The sequence below is a fragment of the Triturus cristatus genome, chromosome 8, assembly GCF_964204655.1.
Source record: "Triturus cristatus chromosome 8, aTriCri1.1, whole genome shotgun sequence".
Lineage (NCBI taxonomy): Eukaryota > Metazoa > Chordata > Amphibia > Caudata > Salamandridae > Triturus > Triturus cristatus.
Genome location: NC_140591.1, coordinates 247,728,876 through 247,752,389, shown reverse-complemented (window position 1 = coordinate 247,752,389; position 23,514 = coordinate 247,728,876). Strand labels below are relative to the sequence as shown.

Below are 23,514 nucleotides of genomic sequence, written 5' to 3'. Positions count from 1 at the left end.
CAATGCCAAAAGCTTAAACTCTCGTAGATGCGAGACCTATTGAATTGCAAATGCGTGTTATTTTTGGGAAAGATCTTTTCTATAGCGTTGAGATCCTTTTATATGTAAATGGCTATTAAAATGTATATATTACCATACAATAATGCAACAGAACATGCCATATAATCTGCCTTTGATCACAGGGGCTGCATAAATTGATTTTCTTAACCGTATAATTTATCTCTGATTTCCCCGCATGATTCGGCCAATCATTCTATCACATACTTTGGTTTTCCTTTTCTGTGTAAAATGGGAAGAACCTCGCTAAACCCATCTCGATCCTTAAACAGCATTAAGATGTTCCCTCCCTGGCACGCCTGGCTCTAGAACACGGTGTCTGTGCCCATCCCCACTCTCGGGTACCACCATTTTATTTCTGCCATTACTTACTCCTTCCGCTGCCTCACCTCTCGCCGCCCGTTATTTCTTCTTGTGACTCTCAGTCGGGTTCTTTTCCTCAGTATCAGTGACCCTGAGCACGTGCGTGTCATAAAGATAGCGACGTCCAGCTCTTCACACCTACTTTTTCCGCGCCTCTAAGGGGCTCAAGCGTCTCTGATAACAATGATGCTAACACCGAGCGTTTTAAGAGAGCTAGCCTTTCACACCGAGCCCTTTCGTTTACAAAGGAGCACAGTGAGCCGTAGAAGAGGAAATAATTCAGTTTAACTCTTACTGCTCCGTTGGAACAATGCATCGTCATTAAGTGAGATTAATCCAACCTCCTTTCCTCCGAGTCTATCACAACAGCCCTCGACAATTTGTTCCATGCGTTTTTATTGCTATCCAGCCGTTTACCCTCATTTTAATGTTTATTTACATCGTCATATAAGCCGCATTCCTCGGGTACTTTGCAAAAAAATACAAGTAAATAGTTACGTGCAAAAATCTTTATAGTTGCACAATGCGTGTCTGCAGGCCAAACAGGAACTTTGCACCAAAAAACGGGCTTGCACTGATTGAATGGAGCACCATTCACAAAGAAATAAGCCATATGGTTAAACATCAAGGATGTGGGGCTGCAATGAAAACTATCTAACTATTCACATTTGTTCTATATAAGCTTCATATCCTAAATATAATTCCATTTACACTTCACTTTACTTCACACTCGTCATGTGTCACACTCAAGCTATGGTATGTATGTCATCTGCACCCACTAGTATAGCGCACGTTCTGCTCTTGTAGTGGCTTCCTGGGAGTAAGGACCCGTTACCATTGAGGGGTTACCATCGCAGGGCGCAGTCTGCTTCGTTCTGTGCTCTTGGGCTGTGTTTGAGCTCTGGGGCCACATGGTGCTGAGCTGGTTCAGTGCAGAGCCCAGTGCCTTTTTTTTGCATCTGAGGCATCTAATGTTCATCACTATGACCTGGAATTGCTCTGAGTTAATGAATGAACTTTAGAGAGAACAAGAGGCATTATCTACTCACTGTTTCTGACTTTCACAAGCAGACTGGAAGAAATCTCTGCCTGCCCACGCCAGCAACTTTACTATCCAGCAAAAATCAATTCAAAACCTGCTATCGAGGGAGCATATTTTCCGAGCTGTGATTACAAATACAGGTTTAAACTCCCCTGCCCCAACCACCTCAATATGCATCTCTGAGGCTCTTTTTATGGAGCAGTGTTTAATTATGTTTACTTTATCACTAGTTGCCAAACATTGCGCATACAATAAAAGCACCACGAAGAACAGCAGATGATGGGGTTGTTTGTTGACGGGATGTCTGCTCTTTTGAGAGCCACAGGTCGCTCCTTTGAGTAATGCCCATACTCTCTACTTCATTCAGAGGCTTTCCTCTGATTAAGTTGCAGCTGAGCTGCCACTTCAAGGAAACACTATATGTGACTATATGTTACTACATTACCCAATCAGAGAAGGACACATTTCATTTGTATCTGTTCTGTCCTGGAATTTACTTTGTCTGATAAAGAGGTACCGCATTCAGCAAGACTTGTAAAACTTCACTTGATTGGCTCAAGACGTGACTCAATTTTTAGCCAGTATGGCTACCTGAGCTTTCAGGGGCTAGCACATGGCCTTGTAATGATGTTAATGTGTCTTAGATACGTAGATAATTTACAATGCTTGTTTGTCTCTAGCAGCAGCACAGATTTGAGGAGGGCAGTCATACGGAATGTATTGCAGTCCTAAGTGTCCAGAGGAATCAAAACCCTTGGGGGCATCTGTGCTTTCGAATATTCTTTCCACAGACCCTGGCCTGACCTTTGGAACGGACAGAGGGCAGCCATATCACTGGTTTTCCAAGTGACTAATTTTTTATTGTTCTTGGAATTAACACCTTTTCCGCCATCTATATAAGCTCCTAGAGTTAAGGCTGCTTGGGGCATGATGGTGATTTAAGAATAATTCAGATGTACCTTTCGCTACTTTTCTAACATGTTTTCCTTGTTAACCCTCACAATATTGCGTAATGGTAAATATGATGACTTAAATGAAGTGATCAAAATCTCAGACATTTTGTTAAAGGCACGGTGAATTCCTGTAATTGTAGAGGTCTTGGATTTAAGACCTTCTGAAAGTTTGCTTTTTTGTATTTAAGGCCTACAGATATTCTGCCTTTTGTACTCTCTGTTGGTAATTTATTCTTCTGTCAGCCTGTGTACCTCTTTGTATGATAAGTGTATATTTATGTGTTCTAAGGAACAAGGGAAACCAAAGAGTATTTAAGGGACCATGGGTATCCGTATTCTAAGTAACAGTGGTCCCTTACTATAAAATCTCTTAAACCATATTACATAGAGATACAATGAAACCTATGTTAGTTTTCCCGAATGGAATTGCAAATGCTTTTAATAATGCATATAGCATAATATTGAAGTAGGAACCGCAACAGAAAAAAGGTCAACAACCTTTAGAACTCAGACATTTTACATGTGACTATAATGAAGACAAGCAAAACATGTCACATATTGCAGAAAGTTCCAATGCTCACATATCAAATTATATATCAATGTTAGGAGTCATGATAGTGTTTGTCAATGAGCATAAGGAATTATGGCTAAAACGCAAAATGCCAATGGGTCTCGCCTTTGGGACCTTATAAGTGTTTACCCATGCAACAGTTAAAGTTGTTGCACCAAGGATATTGTGCTGCATAACTAAATACTTATAAGGTCCCAAAAGCGAGACCTATTGGCTATGCCAATGCTTGTTGGGTTGTTCTGTTGCTGTATGTCTTTTGGTGTTGTGTATGATAGGTGGATATGGAAGCTTACTCAGAAGGTGGTTACAGGTGGGCAGTGCACTAATAGAAAGAAGGTGCATGCTGTACTATGCTGTTTTGGGTGGCTTATGTTGGTAGATGTGGTAAAATGAAGAGGGGCATTGCGGTTTCCCTTCCAGCAACATTAATTTCGTTTTAGGCATTCTGATTCCAGTGAGCCACATTGATGTATTTTTTAAAGACCTTTCATGGAACTTTTAAAAATATGGTCTAAAATGTAAGTATGTTGTTTTCTCAAACGTACCATTCTTAGAAACCAACTCTAGAAAGAGTATCTTGCTCATCTGGACACTTGTAGGTCTTTCAGGTATTTTAATCAGATTTGTAAATGCTCGCACGTACTAAACACAGTTGAACTACATAAATGATACAAGCCACGTTTAAATTACTTTCTCCTTTTACTCTAGATATCCCTGGCTCTTCTGGGCAAAGCAAGAGCTCCAAATTTGATGCAGGCAGTTTTGTAGGTGGCATTGTGCTGACACTGGGAATTCTGATCGTGCTCTATATCGGATGTAAATTTTATGCTTCTAAAAGAGGAGTTCAGTACAGGACTATGTAAGTTTTTCCTTTTTACGCACAGATTTGTTGTAAATTGTGATTGTTTCTGGCTGGCCAACATAAACAATGCATTCTCTTTTCAGTGTTTACTTTGGGGCAGTTGAAAGTATCATCGTGAATACATATTATTATATTTTTTTAAAGAAATATTTTATTAGTTTCAACAATACAAACGGGTACCAACTGGTATCCAATCAATGGCAATATTCTACCACGTCACAGATGAGGTTTAGGTCCTACAGTAGAATCAGTGTAACATCACATAATGATTTGTCCAACATACATGTTCACATACCTTTTGAAGGATCTGTCCTTACCTCCCCCTCCATATCCTTCCACCCCACTCATAACAACAGTCCAGGTTTACGCATCTTAAGTAACTTGCGACCCTTCATCCTCCAATGAGGAGGATGATCTTGACCTCCCTTAAATCTATCCAACAGCCTCACCCGTACCCCAATATCCTCCTGCGCCCTATCATCATGCCTGCTCCTCTTCAGACGGAACTCCTAGGCTACGGCCCAATCAACCACATCCACCGCCCATCTTCCATCACTCGGTCTACACCGGCTCATCCACGTAATCGCCACCTGTCTCTTGGCCGACAATAACATCAAGTGCAGTAATTTGAAGGCCCTTTTCAGCTTACGGATGTCGCCCATCAGACAGACAGCAGATTCCATATCCACAGCGACCTGCATCACAGACCTTACTTGAGTCAACACTTTCCCCCAATATTGATTCACCTCAGGGCACTCCCATGTCAAGTGCAAAAAAGAGGCCACTGGAGCGCCTGTGGCAAGAATCTGTCTTACCAGGATCTATTCTATGTAAGAACATTGGTGTGAAATTTGTACGATGAATGATGTGAAAGTGTAGAATTTTGAAACTTGCTTTACTCTACACATTCTTCACCAGGCACACATCCGCTTCCATTGGGCATCCTCAAGAGAAGCCCCCAGGTCTCCCTCTCAGGGCTACTGCACAGGAAACGGATCACCCCAATGATCCACTGTCATGGCCTTATACAGGTGGGAAACCAGGTGTCGGCTCCTACCAAGCTGCAAGGGACCTCTAAAAGTGAGTGATGTAGCCAGGGCCATTGGGAATGTGGGCCATGTATGGCGCACAATAGCTGCAATACTAGCATGCTGCCCAGCCCTATATGGAAGCCTTCCTGTTCAGTCTCGAACGCTATATATTCCTCATTAGGAAACATCTGCCAGCAGCTTGCAGCCTCCCGCCCTCCAAGCAGACAGACAGGTCCACCGAGTCCCTCTGTGTTCTAAAGGCCGGTAACATATTATTATTTTAGGTACTAACTACGTTTTATACAATTACTCCATTCTATTTTTCTTGACTGTTGGGGAACTGCTTTAAAATGTGCAATATGTAAGTAAAGACCAAATTAAATTCACAGTTCAGTCTTCGTTGGATTATACTTAAACTTTTACCATCTCTTTTAGACGGCCACACTGTACATAGTCATACTCTTTTGAAGGTTAAAATGTATTTATATGTGCATGAACATTCTACTCAAGATTTCGAGTTCAGTCATGTCAGTGCTTCTTGATTATATACCAAAAAATGTCTGTGGAATTTTAAGTTTCGATGTTCATAGCATTAAGTGTCCAAGAAAATTGCGATTTTATTAATCACATATAGACTCAGATTGTTTGCAAATCTCTTCTATTCTAAAGGAACACGATTAATTAGTAATGTTCTTAAAGGCTAAGAACTAAAACCTCTCCGACAGCCCCTGTCTCTCTTTAGTAGTTACAACAATCATTGCAAAACCTAAAAGCTCCCACCTTTGGCCACACCAAGAAATGGATCCACTGCTTTTGCCTCTGTATCTGCCTCTCATTGAAGAACCTCTGAAGCTACCTGGATAACAGGCATCCAAACAGGTCCATTACAAAAGCTTCCCATCTTTTCATCAGTACATTGAACACTTCGATATCAAAGATCCATTCGCTGAAATCTCTCAAGTACATTACAGTCCAATCTGCCTCCACATTAAACAGCCCTGGAACATTTTCTGATTTAACCATACCCTGTCAACCCAGCTAATATTACCAACAACCAATTGCCAAATCTGCTAATTCTTTGACGTTTTGCCTCCCAAGATTATTGATATATTGGAGCAGTCCAATTGCCTATCCTTAACAAAATCAATATGTTCCTCCCTTTCACTAAACTCTTTATTGCTAACGTGCCTGCTTACAGCTTCAAATAACTGATATGCAACTTCCTTCCCTTAGACGACCATTTCCCAAGAGTTGGGTCCAAACCCATCTTTGCTCACTACAAGATAGACTAGTATCAGACTGGACCACCATCTCCACCTATTCTCCACAATCAGTCTGCCATTCTATACCTCCATATTTTGTGAAAAATGTTTTTATTAAAAAAAAAGTAATGGATGAAATGCTTGGATTAATCTCAGCCACTGGTAATTTCTGAAGCCGCATCCCAATTTATCCTTATTTTACACACCATGCCACCTCAGTTAAAACCCAGTGATGTGCAAATCAGTCTTGACCCTGCACTAGTGGGAACAGTTCAGCCCAAACTGTCAGGCCATGACCTCCCTGAATAAGAAATTAGGGCCATATGTAGGTAAAAAGCAATTTGCGATTCTGAAATTGCGATTTTCCGCGAATCGCATTTTGGGAATCGCAAATTCCGATGTAGGTAAATTATCGCACAATAATAGCGACTCCCCAAAAATCGCAGAATTATTTTGCGATTACCAAAATTGCGATTCCTTAATTGCGAGAATGCAATTAAGGGATCGCCGATCCGGGAATCTGCAATTCAGGTGCAGAATGATGACATCACAACCAGGAAGTGTGACTGCCCATGCTGCACCTGATTGCCAGAAGCTGAGTGAGAGCCAGAAGCTGAGTGATAGCCTGTGAGGACAGTTGGAGATTTGTGCTCAGCTACTGAAAGCAAGATAAATGGAGTCCCACGGGCCAGAGAAGCAGCAGGAAGAACCACCCAGAAAGAGGAAACAAAAATTTAGCGAAAGGGAGCTGGAGGTCCTCACTCAGGAAATAGTCAGCAGCCATGACCTCCTGTTTGGCAAAAGTTCCCTATGTGTGCCAGAGGCACGAAAAAGAAAAATATGGAGTGACATCCAGGAAAAAGTAAATGCCATTGGCGTGACACACCCCTCAGTCGAAGACCTCAGAAAAAGGTGGTACGACATGCGGCAAAGGTCAAAGGAGAGGGTGGCTACAAGATTGGCCAAGGCCAAAAAGACTGGTGGTGGGCCATCAACAGCAACAGACCCAACGCCCCTGGAGGAGCTGGTGGAGGACACCCTTTAGCCTGAGAGTGTGAGTGGCGTGGCTGACCTGGACAACTCCGAACACAGAGACACCAGACAAGGTAAGATGCATGCCAAAACCCCCTGATACATACCCAACCCACTCACACCCCCCGAAAGGCAACCTGAGTGCAACTCCAGTACATGTCCACCAGCATACCCAGAAATGCATTATGGGAGATGTAGTCACATGCACTGATAACTGGGCCAGTGAGACACAGCTTGGTGGATTAGGGATGAGTCCTTCATGAAAAGAGGGAAACAGACAGATAGTACTCATGTGAATTTTAATTTGTAATGCATTACAAATGCGAGACAGGACACAGAATTAATGTGTGCCTTTAAATTCACAGCACCACCACCAACACAGGAAATCATGCCAGAAGGGGAGGAAACACCAGAAATGGAGGACGAGGCAGGGCAGGAGAAGCAGAGCGAAGCAAGGCCGGCAAACCTTGCACCATGCAGGCGGCGCAACATAGTGTCACCACTGCCACTATTGGAGGCACAGGCACCAGACACAGCAGGAGAGGCACAGGCAGCGTGCAGGACAGCAGACAACACAGTCCCCTGAACAATCCAGAGAAGGGAGAGGGTTGAGACGCAGGGCATGGCCGTCCACCAGCACTGCTCCTGTCGAAGAAGACACGGTGTTCTCGGGCCTTGAGGACAGCATGCTGAAACAGCGCCTGCAAGTCAAGGGGATAAGATCAATACAGCGCCAACTGGTTGCACACAATCATAACATGACTGAGTTGCAGGCTGGTGTAATGGCCATGACTGGTGCTGTGGAAGGACTCTGCAGGGAGATAAGGAGGGACAGGGCAGCCCGGCGCAGGGAGAGACATCGCCATCACACCCGGCTGGACTTGTACACAAGAGCAGTCAACTGCCAGTCAACCGCCACATCCCTGCTGGCCCGAAGATGTGTCAGTATGCAGCGTGAGATGGCCCACTGCTGCCAGGACGTGGGCAGGGTCCTGGTGCAGGTAACACATGCGGTGGACCAGATGCGCGCAGCTGTCACAGGTGGCATAGGCCCACTTAATGCAATAGATACAGACGAATATGCCAGCAGAAGCAGCATCACTCCCCCAATTCCACCGGACAGATGCGGGAGTGTGTGCCAGGGGAGAGTGGATGATGACTCCAGGGAGGGCAATGGGCAGACAGAGCGAGGGGCAACAGGGCGTGCACGTAGGAGGTGAAAGTACACCAGGGACTAATGGCCATGTGTGAAGCAACACATTCTATATTGACTCCGTGGCCGATGGAAATTCTTGCACTGTGGCACAAACATGTGCAAGCACTAACAATAAAGTCATGCTGTGTGACAGATGTATTCCTGCAACAAAGGAAATAAACATCACTGTTTAACACCATTCAGTGGCATTGTGTCCTCATTACTCACTTAGAAGTAGTTCTGTGTGATCTCATCTCGTCTCATGCGTCTGGCAGCCGCCGCGGCCCCACCTGCTGGTCCGCGACGTGGAGCTGGTCCCTCCTCATCTGATGATTCTGAGTCTGTCAGATCCACTGGGGTGCCTTTCTTGGTAGCGATGTTGTGCAGCATTGCACAGGCAACCACAATTTTGCAACATGTCTCAGGGCTGTACTGTAGCGCACCTCCACTCTTATGGATGCATCGGAAACGGCTCTTTAGGATTCCAAAGGTCCTCTCAGTGGCACAGCGTGTGGCTCTGTGCGCGCTGTTGTACCTCCTCTCACATGCAGTGGTTGGATTCAGGTACGGTGTGAGGATGTAGTCCCGTACAGCATACGCACTGTCACCTGCAGGGTATAAGTAGATTTATGTTCAATACTGTCCTGCCACTACATAACTTTACGGGTTCTGTGTCTGTAAGCCATGCATTTACCTAGCGGGTAGCCCTCTCTGAATTCGCCATTTGTGAGTATGCGATGTAATGCACAGTGGCAAAACATGAATGAGTCGTGTGTGCTTCCTGGGTATTTGGCCACAATATCAGTGATTATATGTTGGGGGTTGCACACTACCTGGATGTTCAGGGAATGATATGACTTTCTGTTCCTAAAAACATACTCATTCTGTGATGGGGGTGAGATTGCGACATGGGTCCCATCTACGCAGCCAATGACGTGGGGGAATTGGGCAATTTGGTAGAGTTCCTGCTTGGTCTGATCTAGTGCCTGTTGTGTGCTTGGAAATTGTATGTGGTGATGCAGCCTCTGTACCATTACATCAAGGAAAGCGTGGAAGAAGTGCGAAAGTGCACTTTGAGAGAACCCTCCTGCTGTGGTGATCACCCCCTGAAAACTCCCTGATGCCAGGAGGTGCAGTGAGCACAGGACCTGAACATGGGTGGGAATGGTGTGTGCCCTGCGTGTGGGATGTTCAAGTATGGGTGTCAGCTCCTCTATTAAATCCAGGATGCTGTCTGGGTGCAGCCTGTAGTTCACATGGATCGCCTCCTCGGTCAGTTGGAATAGGGTGATGTGTGCTCTGTAGATCCTTTCCTGGCGTCTCCTTCTCTGTGTGGCATCTCTGATTCGCATCACGGACAGGCCAGCCATGGTGGGAAGTCCCAGTGGCTTTGTGGGCCTGTTTAAATAGGTTGCACCTGGTTACCACCTGCTCAGAGTTGGTGGTAATTGAGAAGTGCAAATTTGCGATTTTCGTAAAATCGCTAATTGCGATTTTTTTTTTCCTACATCTGAATTTGCAAATTCGCATTTACCGAAATCGGTAGTAGCGAATTTTGCAGTTGATGTGACGCAGACTGCGATTTCGCAAAATAATTCGCAGAATCTGTGTTACGCTAAAATGGTAATCGCTAAATCAGCGATGCTCATTTTTGGGCAGCGGAAACCTTTCCTACATAGGAACGGTCTGTTTTGCGATCGCATACACCCTGTTTTTTGTGATTCGCAGTGTTTGCGGTCGCAAAACAGCTTCCTACATATGGCCCTTAATCAATCTAGATCCACTTTCGCCCCAGTTAGGGCTCATCAACCAGATATAGCTTGGTTCCAGTGACAGTGTGCACAGAACCCACATCTGGGCATAACCATCCCATTTAGGGGGACATATTAAAGTATACAAAAAAGTGGTCTCTTTTTTATATTTTAATATAATTCTTTGTTTAAACACACCAATAACTGCTCTTTAGAGGTACTCTCCTTTTAGTCTCTGCAATGTCCTGCAATATAAGAGCTGTGGAAAAAATGTCTGAATTGCCAATGACAACAACTTATCACCTGAGATAATTCTATCAAAGGAAACCACTCCCGTTTCAATAACCGTTGTAATTCCCTGGACACTAAGCTAATTTTCTCTGCTAGTAAACTCGTGAATGATCTCTTGGAATTCACCAACAAGCCTAACCGTCATGGTCTTGGCCAGCTACTGCACTGTCCTTTGCAACTGATGAAACAGAATTTGATGATCTGAGCCATTAGAAACATACTGTCTAAGTAGATCAGGAGCCCAACTCCTTTCAGTTGCAAAACCAAATACAGATTTAATAATTTGGTTGAACATTAAGGTGCGCACGATGAACTAAATGAAGGCAAGTGAACGGCCAAAACGTGATCTCCAAAGGAAACTATAGAAACCTCCAATACTACCTCTGAATTGGAATTATAAAATAAGCACCTTTTAGAACGAGCCAAACCATCTGGTTCTGGGCTCTCTGCAAACTGTCACATACCGTGCACAATCTTTTACACCCAAAGATCTGACAAGATCTTCATCCATTCTTGTACACACAAACTCAACTGAATTCCTACTTTGGAGATGATAGAACTCAAAGGGAAGGTGCAACCTGCCTGCTTTCGATTCTATTGTTTGCCACTTAACATGATTACTCTACCTCGTCCTCTCCTTTTCGGAGGTAAAAATCCTGTTGCAACCTGGCCGTTTCATATCCTATCTGCCTACATTTTTTAACTGGGATAGAGGTTGAACTAGCTGTGAATAGGAAACTGATGCCTGTATCTCTTGGCACTTCCAAAAGCACAATAACCCAAAACTATATTCATTGAATTCTGTACCATTCCCAGTTCAGTAAAAGTGGCAGTATACTTCCCTAACTCCTTGAAGAAATTATCAGCACATAAAAACCCTTGAGCATTTGGATAATTTTCCACAACAGTCAAGTCACATCATTTCGAATCATAACTAATTAGAATGGACTTTGTCTCTGCTGACAGTGCTGCTTTACCATTCCCAATCATGCAGATTGTTCTCTGAATCCATCCTTTTAGACAAACCATAGCAATAGGGATCCCATTCATAACTACCTTCTCAGATATTTTGAAAGTCCTAGCTACTGGCCCAATCACATTAAGAGGTTTTTCCTAGCATATTTTTTTTTAATGAATCTTTTTTTATTATTTTCTGTTTACTCAACAAATTCAAAAATGTGTAGGCAGTTAGATAATTTCACATCTTAATCATATGATTTCTATTGGACAACCAGTCACACGGCTATTCTGTATGCTGTGCAGTTAAATCATATATCAGGTAGACCTTCTTGAAAGTTATTCCACCATGCACGTATGATCTTCTGGTATTTCTTACAGCAGCCTCTTGCTTTAAATACCATATTTTCAACTTTCGGGCAGTAGTCCAAGCCTCTCAACCACTTGTCCAGTGGTGGTGGGGGCCATCCGTGTTCCAGTATAAAGTAATGTCCATTTTAGCAACAACAGTGCCCATAGAAAACAATGCTTATTGCCCTCGAGGTCCGTCATAACCCACCATTATACTAAGGATTAACAGACACTAGTGGTTGTCCTCCTACACTTCCCACTGTATCATATATTTCTCTTGAATACTGTTTAATCACTGGGCATTGCCACATCATGTAATAAAGTGTACCAATAATCATCTAGGAGTGTGGACACCTTGGGCTTTGGCTTCAACCCATATGCCACAGATTTTCTGGATTATAGTAGATGCTGTTGATGTTTTTAAATTATATTAATCTAAGTCGGGTTGAGATCCACTCCTCTTTCTCCAGGCTGCCAAAGTCTTGTTCTTAATGTGATCGTCACTCTGTCAATGGGTCCGGTGTATTTCTGATCAATGGTCTACATAACCTAGAGATCTCCTTTCCTCCTAGCTCTTCTTTGCTTAATTTGGGTCCAAGACGGTTAAATTCAGGTACAGAGACGAGCTTCTCTGTGTATAACTTGTGGGCATGTCATAGTTGCAAATTAAGATAGAACTAGGATCTGTGTTTATTCTGATGGTAATTGTTAGAATGATTTTATGTAATCAGATTCCCAAACGACCATCCTGCTTTGATATTCAAGATCGGTCCTAGGACCTGAAACCCTTCAAGCCAGAAACATTGGCAAGTCTGGTATCATGCCACAGCGGGGATCAATTAGTATGAGTCCCATGTCATTTGACATGTTTTGAGGCTTTATACCAGCAAATTTGTGGTATTCTAGGTAGCTTGTGTTGATCTTGTCTTTTTAGCAGAGCCTCAAGGTCTGTGACTTGGAGGACATCCACCTCAAGTCTGAATACGCTGGATTGTCTCTGTTGCAGAATAGTCAATCCTTGATAGTGATCACTTGGGATGCCTAGTAAAATAAATGGATAGATGACATTTCTTGCCCCTATCGTAGGGCGGCTGAATGTGTTTTTGAAATTAAACCTTCCGGAGGGCTTCCACCCATAGATATTTACTCAAATAGTAAATCGGAAGGAAGCTCGGGGGTTACGTGAGGGTAGTTTTGCAACACATACATAAAGTTGGGAAGTGTGATGGTTTTTTAATAACCCCAAGCTTCCAAATATTCCTTTGTATTCCAAAGAAGTGAGGCTTATACTCAAGTTGCTGATACGTGAAGTTCATTAGATACATTCATTTCTAGATACCCAATATTATATCAAGTCTGGAGCAGTGTGACTCTTGTCAGCCATTGTGAATGTTCACCTTTGACTGGGACAGATGTCAACTTTTTGAGCAAGTCTTCCCTCCCTGTACTAACTACTATTAGGTTGCTTTCACTACTCTTATACCTACGCTATGCTCAAAGTATGACGCGAGTTCCTCTCTAAGTGAGGTTGCCAAGTCATCTTTTTTTAGCCACTATAGGCTGTGGTGCCAGATTCCACGGGGATCGCCGCTGTGACAGCGCAGTTGTATTTCTTTGAAAGAATGGTCTGATAGGCCACTGAGTAGTATCTATGGTGCCTGCGTGCCGACCTGTTCCACAGCAAGCATGAAGCGATAGTACAGGAGAAAAAGTGGTGTGAAGCAGAATATTGTATTGCTGTTCCACTTGGTGCCTTTTTCGCCATATGTCACCCGGAACATAGTCCATGAAATAGAACATAGTCTTTGTTTCTGTTTACCACAAAAACATGCAAACATACATAATCAAAAAAAAGACTCGCTAATGTTAATGTTACTATGTCTCCCCATTCTTCTTAATTTACTTTGACATGCCTTAAAGTCTAGAATTTGTGTAGCATTACGTGTAGAATATGCACCGCAAGTAGCTTTCCAAGCTCCAGACTGTAGATGATATTTTAGCTTCAGAATGCTTCTCTGGATGTCACTGCATTGTTAGTGAACACATTGCTTTCATGCTATTCTTCCAAAATGACAGTTCAGGAAGAAACTGAAAGCGCGCCACTTTGTTCTCTTTTTAAATAGATGTTGTACCTTTTTTATTTATTTTTCTATTGTTCTAGTAGTGTTTGTTTTGCTTTACCATTAGTTTGAGATTTTTTTTAACGTTTTCTTTATTTACCTCTTTTAAACATATCTATGTGCTTTCATTCTGTACAACTCTCGGATCCATGTTAAATGAATAAATATCTGTAATCAATGAAAAAATGATGTATATGTATGAAATCTTAGTTAATATCATCTATGTTTGCAAGCTGATATTTGGTAACAAGTTCTCTTCTATTTCAGAGATGAACATGAGGCAATCATTTAATCGAAGTTCTCACAAGAATTTGAACCTCAGTTGTGGACCAAACCGCACCATTGTTTATTTGATGTCTTTATAACAGGATCTCAGAGTACATGAAATTAATGTGATTTCTTGTAGAACGGGCTAAATCTTTGAGAGGAGTTTTAATTAACTTACATCACCTATGCTATAACTACTGAATTACCCAAACAGTTGCCTGCTATCTGTCCACCACAAAAGCTTCATGTAATTTCATCCTTTATGTTGATATTCATATACATTTGTAAATTAGACCTTGGGCCAAAGGTATGGTAGAAGACACATTTATTTGAATCTCCTTTCTCTGTCCACCATATCAAAATGTTGAAACTAATGCCCTAGAGGACTGCATTTCGGAAAATGTTTAATGCATAAAAAGCAGCAGTGGTCTTAATTTTCTTCTTCGACTACTATAGTTCAGTCTTCAGAATTGCAGCATCAAGGATTTGTCTGTGAACATTTGAAAGCTTGATTAAATAGGATCTGTTATATGTTCAGCTCATCTGCTGAAGCGCTGTACTTCTAGTTAAAGGTAATGTTGATATCTTCGACCTTGTCTTATTGCTTAATAAGACCTCTTAGGGCTTCAAAGGTAGGCTTTGTTCTACCTATGTTGAGCCTGAGAATTGCAAAGGTGCGTCACTTGCCAAAGAAAAGCCAAAAACAAAATAGATTAATTTTGAGCAATGCCACAATCCTAGTTTGCAGCCATCCAGTCACCGTATTAGGTAGTGCACTAAACTACATCTTCATTGATTCCCTTTGCTTCTTTTTTATGAAATTGACGACATTGCTCAACTTCATCCATCACTGAGTGTGATCTTAGTGGTTATTGTGACTATGGATAAATTAGCCAAGGTAGCATTACCGAGAGCTAGTGAGCATGGCTAAAAGCACGCAATTAGCTTATCCTGTGCAGTAGTAGTCATCAGGGTTAATTTTTGTCACCTGAAGTAACACTCTTCAGGCTTAATCTTGGGTCATGTTTTGTTTGGTTGATATGCCAACTGATTTGCTTACGCATAGGTTATCAACTGTTTACAGATTTTCTATATAAAAATGCAATCTGGTTTAATGCACCTTTACTTGCCACTATAGTACAATGAGAACCTCTTCCATAGCCTAACCGTCTGATGGGTGCATGGAGGTGTTTGAAATCTTTTTCAGTGTATTAGCCTTAACATTATGATTTTTTTTCACTAACACATGTTTATACAATTGCTTAATATTATCATTGCGGACATGGATTATCTTGTTTATATTTTTTCAGCACCAAGAACTATTTCCTTGTGATTTGGATTTCAAACTCATTTATTTAGCACCATGTATAAATATGATCAAATTCTGAAATAGACCACATTTTCAACTCAATATCATTTACAAATCATTTGTTGATACATTTTTTGCTAGCTTACTATCCATATAGGTGTACATTGTTACTCAGCTACTTTAGTAAATTGTTCCTTTCAATTTTCTTGTATTTCTGAACTTTTTGTGTTCCTTATACATGGGTTTGACCTTAAGGTTACATTGCATTTTTCCCTTTGTGTACTACTTTATTGTTGGCAGTGTTTACTTACTTTAGAAGCTGTAATGGAGTTTCATCCCAGTCTTCTGTTACAAAGAGTAGGGCAATTAACTAGGAAAAACTCTTACTGTAAATGGATTTGTTTTCATTTCACTGCATAGCACACTTGTGAATGTTTCATTATGCGGTTAATGATTTTCACTTGATTTGAACAGTTATTTGTTATGCTTTAATAAGGTGATGTAACTTATGTTTTGATCACTTTGGAAAATGAATCAAAGAAGGCTATTTTAACCTTTTTTTTCTGCGATGAGTCTAAACTGGGTACACCAAGACATGTAAATATAAACTTGGTTCAATTTTACCGCAAAATGGATTCTAATGCAAGAGCCTGATATTTAAAGATGTTTGTTCTGAAAGCCAAAGCGTTTGTTCTACCAGCAGAGTTAATGCACACCATTCAAATTCTGAATGATATTATCTTTGTATGTAAAACAAATAAAACGTCAGATTTGCACTCTTGACAAAAACGTGTCTCTTGTATTGTTATGTTATGTGGATTTGTAAAGTACAGCTAATCACCCATAAGGGTATCCAGGTGCTGAGTAGGGCTGCAAAGGGGGAAGAGGAGAGCATGCCTGTTTTGTCTGGAAGAGCCATCTTCTGAGGTTTCTTCAGAATTCCATGAGGGAGGGAGAGGTTCAGAGGTGTTTCAGGAGGTCGTTACAGGCCTTAACATCGAGGTATGATAGTCTTCCGCTTCTGGTCTTCTTGATACGAGGGAGGTATGCTGTTGCGTGGGACGCACAACAAAGGTGTCTGGTGGGTTGGTACAAGTTGAGGCGGTGGTTGTGGTAAGCTACACCAATATTGTGGAGCGCTTTGTAAGCATAGGTGAGTAGCTTGAACTTGCATCTTTCCTGTACTGAGAGCCAGTGGAGATTGTTGAGGTGTGGAGAGATGTGATTATTTTGTGGGATGTAGCATTACGTAAGGCTATAGGCCAGGGTGCTCCAACCTTTTCTGTAATAGGAGCTGCTTATGCTCCGTGAAAAACACCTCTAGCTACTACTATTATTAGTGGTGTAATAGTGACCACATCAGTGGTGGCCACTCTAAGCAAGATTTCTAGTGATCACTGGAGTATATCAGCCAGGGTTGCCAGCTGTAACATAACGGGCATTGCCAAAGTCAGTTGGTCTCGGCAATCAGAGTGCTATTGGCAATGTCGATGTCTATTTTAGAAATATCGAATAGCAGCATTGCTGCTGTTCAACATGGCTGAAAGTCATGGAAAAAAAGCGCTAAGACGCAGCCAGCTCTGGCCACCTCTTAGCGCTACTCTTTAACTTGAGAGTACATGTCTCGAAGATACAGCTCATGCGCTAGCTAGCTGACACCTGAAGAAAATGGGTAAGTGGATACGGGAGAGCTGACCAGGAGGGAGCAAGCAGTTGAGAGTGGCTTTGAAGTAATGGGCGGCCTCCAAGCGCACTAACAGTAAACGTGACTTGAAGAGACAGCACTTGCGCTGTGTAGCGGGGACTTTAAAATGATACACAGCTTTCCAGTATAGACCGTGGATCTGCTTTTATTTGATAAGCGCACGGTTACCAACGCTAGGCATTCGGACACAGAGTATGTTTTATTTGAGGGATCAGAGCAGCGGTTGAAGTGCATTAAAAAAAGTATGGGAACAGTGGTGCTGCGTGCAGTGGAGGCAGGGTCAGTGAGCATGGGGCAGGTTTAAAGGTGTAACTAAAAAAAGAAAGTATTCAATACGTTTTTTTTCCCACTGTCACGTAGCTATATCTAAAATAACGCACAGCTTAATGAAAAATAAATTTAAAAGTTGTTACTCAGTGGGAAATGCACTATAGTACAGTATGAAACCTCTATTAATTAATGCACTGAAGGAAATCTTGGTTGGTGCAGTGGAGAATAGTGACTTGTGTATTTTTAGTGCTCCAAGGTCACAGCCTGTGACAGAAAGCACTGTGAATATGTAAGTCAATATTTTAAACTTGCATTGCACACAGTATAAGATAGATTGCTACTAAATACGCACAAAGGGTTAAGATAAAATGGTGCTTCCAAAATATAGATTTTAGTAATACCCAGACTGTATTTTATAGATATCTGTCCTTTCAACACCTCCAGAGGTAGTAAGCACTATATAAATACGCCAGAAACACTAAGGACAGCTCTTAAACAAAGAAAACATTATTTCCTAAAATGGTCATTAAATTGTAGGCCTGGATGGATAGTAGGGCTAAACACAGGAAGATGTATGACACATATAAGCTATGGACAAACGGGTAGGAAGAATATGAGAGTGACGATGAAGCCAGCAAATGGGAAGCCTATGTGTGGGCTAAAGCCCACAAAAGTATATACAACATATCAGAGCCGAAACCTAAAAAAGGCTTTGTCAATTCTGAGTGCCTCTATCTGGGTAATACACAGCAGCTGTTAGAAAGTTAATTATTATTTGGGATGGATGGTAGTTGACCACAAGCAATAATGTCACTTCTCTTGTTAAGTCCAGTAACAGTTTCAGAAATTAAAACCTGAGCTTACTCCTGGTAGCCATTGCACATAGATGATAGGCTTAACTTAATAAAATGTGTAAAGCATTCAGAAGTACCAAAACAATAAAACAGTTGAAAACACAACATAATAACAATCCAACTCCAATTTATAAATATAGAGATAATTTAATTAACAAAATAATACCAAAACGTCACAAATAGAATAGGAACCGGTGACATGAATTTGTAAAGTTTTAAACCAAAATAGTGCCACAAATGGTAGCCCCTAGACTGCAACAAGGTTTAAGGCCTACTACAATGGAGTGTGGGTCGGATACAAAGGTCGGATTGGTCTCGGTCAGAAGATCATCTTCACACCTAAAATTGTATAAAGAAGTTGGAGCCCTCAGCAGGACAAGCCTGCAGGTTGGATCCAAAGACAGGCTCTTCGCTGGAGGGTTTAGGGAGGACGAGGTCCCAGTGAAACAGTCGATGAAGGCGGTAAAAGTCCAGAGTTTGCACCAAGTGAGTCACCGATGTCTATCAGATGCTGCTCCGCTTCGAGCCAGTGAAGCTTTCTTGCTAAGGACTTAGACTCTTTTCTGGAAGTCCGAGGTCCACAGCGGGGCTGTAGCTGGAGAAGGTTAGTTCTCATCCAGGGTATACTCATCAATAGTCATAATCTATGAGTAATCCCCGCCCACGGGATCCCGGAGCATATAGAAAATACATATATATACATATATATGCATATGTGAAAACATATACATGCAGCCTAAAAAATGTTTCAAACATGGCAATTCTGTAAATTACATAGGTTTGCATTGTAGTGCCCCCTAACCTATAAGGACAAAAGGAAGCACCAAGCCAATTGTCACACAACAATGCTTTATTGCCATAAAGTAAACCTGTAATTGCAGGCACTTGCCTGTAGGCTGCAGTAGAGTATCAAGAAACAAAGAAAACTGACACCTTGCCTTTAAGGCATTAGAGTAAGGGGACCGTGCCTTTAAGACCTGCAGGAGACCCCTTGCTCCCATGATGCACCACAGGTGACAGTTAGGTCAGTTCTTTTTTCCGGCTCCTTCTATGAGGATCCTGGAGCTTGAGCTCTTCAGTTTTTTGACTGAAGGTTTTGTAATTCAAATTTTTTCAGAAAATTAGACATTTTCTGGCTCCTGAAAGCTTATTCTGCTGGTTTCCTGAAGAATTTAAAAAAAATTCCAGTCAGAATGCCTGCTTTATTTAGGAAATGCCCTTCCTGTGGCAATAAGATGGAACTGGCGGATCCACACTCTGTGTGTATTGTGTGTTTACCAGCGTCACACAACCCTGACCAGTGTCCCCACTGCCAGAAGTTTTCCAGGCGCACTCTGCGCGATAGAGAGCGCATTAAGCTGCATGCCCAGCTGGAGAAGGGAAGAAGCCGTCGTGAAGCGACCATTCATCTTTAAAACCATCTTCTTCAGCTAGACAACCGCAGAAACGGCGACATATCACCTCTCCTGACCCCAGGAAGACCAAGGTTCCAGGAGATTCGCCGTCGAAGGTACTGTCGAAAAAACAGTAGACGACTTCTGTGTCAAGAGATTTATCTCGACGTCGAGATTCTCCACCGCAGAGAAGTAAGTCGGCGTCGAGGCGCAGTCCTTCGGGCTCGAAGGCTGTTAGTCCGGTGAGATCTGGACTGTCTCCATCAACGTTGAGGCTTCCGTCGACGTCGAGACACTCTCCGCCACCCTCAAGGGGATCGGCGTCGAGAGAGGCGACGACTTATGTGTCGCCGCGAGTGGGCCGTTCGACGTCAAGGCATTCGACGTCGATGAGGTCAACCTACATTCGACGTCATAAAAGGTCGACGACGAAGTCGCCAAGCCGACGTCATGGAAGGTCGACTTCGAAGTCACCCAGTCGACGTCATGGAAGGTCGACGTCGAAGTCATCCGGTCGACAACGAAGGTCGACGTCGAAGTCGCCAGTTTGTTGACAAACACCTGTTCGACGACGAAGATAGACGTCGAGGTCCCCGCAACGACGTAGGGGGTCAGCGTCGAGACCACCGTCGAGGGCGGAGCACCATTCACAACAATCGGCGCCGATGGTGACACAAACATCATCGACGTCGAGGCGTTCGACGTCGAAGGAAAGAGCGGCAGTGACCGCGGAGAGAAGAGCCAGATCTAGATCTTCAGGAGATCGTTCATCATTTCCAGGCCTGCATATCGTGCAGATCTCTCCGGAAAAATCACCTAAAGCACCAGAGAAGTTTGCACTTTCACCTCGCTGGTTGGAGAATGTGGGTACAGGTGACTGCAGAAGTCCGGGCTTGGACTTTTCCCGCGCATACTCTCCCTCCAAGTTTTCTCCAAAGCCACCTTCTCCACGCCGGTCACGATCCAGGGATCGTCCCTCTTCCCGCAGAAGGCCAAGATCTCCTTCCAAACACGGATCACGGTCCAGGGGTCATCACAGCGACCGTCCCCACAAGAGGCGACGCACTAGATCACCCACTTGGTCTTCCTCCACAAGGTCCTCGGTCCGGGACTATTCTCCGACCTAGTCTTCTACACCCCCGTCGCGAGTGTCCCCTGTGGATGACATCGCTACTTTCTCTGAAGTCCTGGGTAGAGGTGCGCAGATATTGAATATCACGCTACATACCCCTCGTCAATTATATTTGATACCTTGCATAACCGGTCAGCACCAAGACCTTTGCTACCACTGGTGCCAGGATTGTTGGAGCCAGCGATGGCCACATTTCTCACTCCTGCTACGGTGGGCTCTGTGCCTTCAAGAATTGCGAAAAAATATAAGGCTCCTGCTGAGGGTCCCTTGTTTCTAAGGGCGGACCCACCAGTGGACTCCGTTATCGTGGCGGCTGCCATGAAGTCTCATTCTGCCTCTGTGTCTTCTTCTGTTCCCCCGGAGAAAGACAGCAAGCAAATGGATTCGTATGGCAGAAAGATGTGCAACACTTCTGCCTCACACATGAAAGTGGCTAGTGCTTCAGCCCTGCTAGGACGGTATGATCGCTCTCTGTGGGGTTCCCTCTCCAGATTTGCTGAGAAACTGCCAAGGGAAGACAGGCAGGATTTTAATGAAATTCTCCTGGAAGGTGGGCTCGTAGCCAATCAAATTATCAGTGTGGCTGCGGATGCTTTGGACCTCGCCGCACATGGCTACTCTCATGGCGTATGCTCTCGGCGCTCAGCCTGGCTGCAGCTGACGGGCCTCAAGCCTGATGCGCAGAAAAAAATTCTTAATCTGCCTTTGAACGGATCATCTTTGTTTGGGGCTCACACTGATGAACAAAATGAAGGCCGAGTTGGACACTGTAAAAGCTGTTGGGCTTGAAAAGCGCAAGGAATATCGAAAGCGCTTTTGCCAGGGCAACAAGCGTGCCTTTCATCAGTGCGTTCAAACACCCCAATGGTCCTCCCAAAATCAGCAGAGGTCCCAATTTCAACAAAGGGGTCGTGGCAGAGGGAGAGGAAATGCAAAGCAGCAACTGTCCTCCACCAAACAGCCCTCAAAACAGTGAGATCTTACTTCCTCCGCGCTCGTTCGCCACTCCGGTAGGAGGAAGTATCAGTGTTCACCTGGCAGAGTGGGAAGCAATTACAAAAGACAGATGGGTGCTGAATATTGTACAGCATGGCTACTTGCTGAGGTTCAAGTCTCCCCCTCCGCATGTACCCCCATGGAGGCAGCACCTCCCTCAAACCCAAAATCGGCATTTACTGGGCAAAGTAGCTACTCTCCTCTCCAAGAATGCCATAGAGGAAGTTCCGCTCCTGCAAAGAAATCGAGGAATATACTCCCGGTACTTTCTTGTTAAAAAACGAGGAGTACTCAAAGAGTACAGATCCATTCTCGACCTCCGTCTGCTCAACGGATTTGTCAGAAAAGAAAAGTTCAGAATGCTGGCTCTGCATCAGATCTTCCCGCATCTTCACCAGGGAGACTGGATGTGTGCCTTCGACCTGCAGGATGCTTACTTCCATGTTCCTATCTCAGTGAAACACCGGAAATTTCTCAGATTTCAGATCTCTCGTCAGCACTATCAGTACAGAGTTCTGCCGTTTGGCCTCAAATCCGCCCCACGGACATTCTCAAAGTGCATGGCGGTGGTAGCTGCCTTCCTCCGCAAATGGAAGATATTCGTCTATCCCTATCTAGACGACTGGCTCCTGAAGAGTTCCATTCCCGGCCGACTCCAGAGCCATCTCTCGTTCTGCCTCAATCTACTACAGTCGCTGGGATTACAGGTCAATTACAAAAAGTCGGTCCTCAATCCCACTCAGTGGATTCACTACCTGGGTGCCTCTCTGGACTCCGCAAAGGCAAGCGTGTGTCCTTCGGAGGAGAGGTTATCATCCATGCTTCAGAAATGCCCCACGCTTCTCAACGCGGCATTTCCCACAGCCAGGCAAGTGTCGTCACTTCTGGGGTCGATGGCTTCGTGCATTTACATTGTGCCCAATGCACGGCTTCACATGCGCCCTCTGCAACAAGAGCTAGAGGATCAGTGGTCGCAGAGGTCCGGCCGCTGGGAAGATCTCATCTCTCTTCACCAAGCTGCCAAAGACTCCATCAGATGGTGGATGAAACGCTCCCATCTACTTCACGGCGTCCCCTTCCATCAGGCGCCTCCGACGCAGACAGTGGTCACAGATGCCTCCATGCAGGGCTGGGGTGCTCATATGGACCAGCTTCAGGTACAAGGTCTCTGGTCCAATACCGAACAGATTTATCACATAAACTTCTTGGAGCTTCGAGCAGTCCATCTAGCTCTCAAATCCCTGTATCCGTCCCTCCAAACCAACTACGTGCAGGTTCAGACAGACAACACAACAACTATGTTCTATCTGAACAAGCAAGGAGGCACCAGATCACGAGTCCTATCTCTGGAAGCTCAGTCCATTTGGCAATGGCTACTAGCGAGAGGCCTTTCGATCATCGGTGTTCACCTGCCAGGGACCCTGAACGTCCAGGCAGACGGCCTCAGCAGAGACTTCGTCAACGAAGACGTCGCTCAAGAGATCTTCCGGCAGTGGGGAGTACCGGACATAGATCTTTTCGCAGACGCGGCAAACAAAAAATGCCCCGTCTTCGCCTCCAGGTTCCCCCAACAGGGATCTCAGGGGAACGCACTTTTGATCAGCTGGTCACAGACATTGCTATACGCTTTTCCTCCTCTCCCTCTCATCCCAGCTGTGATACAGAAATTCTACAGGACCAGAACGCGGATGATCCTGATAGCTCCGGAGTGGCCCTGTCAGTGGTGGTACCCGGATCTACTACAGTTGT

General features: G+C 43.8%; 1 protein-coding gene across 2 annotated transcripts in view; it reads left to right on the top strand.

Annotated features, from left to right (window-relative positions):
- The window catches only part of TMEM123 (transmembrane protein 123), a 243,314-nt gene extending 227,111 nt beyond the window's left edge, over nt 1–16,203 (top strand). The window contains exons 5-6 of one of the 2 annotated variants that reach the window (XM_085621446.1): nt 3,695–3,845; nt 14,106–16,203. In XM_085621446.1, coding sequence (XP_085477572.1) covers nt 3,695–3,845; nt 14,106–14,130 — 176 coding nt within the window. In that variant the 3' untranslated portion in view covers nt 14,131–16,203. The remainder of the gene's footprint in view (nt 1–3,694; nt 3,846–14,105) is intronic. The other variant, XM_085621447.1, reaches the window with a different exon arrangement.
- The last annotated feature ends 7,311 nt before the right edge of the window (nt 16,204–23,514 follow it).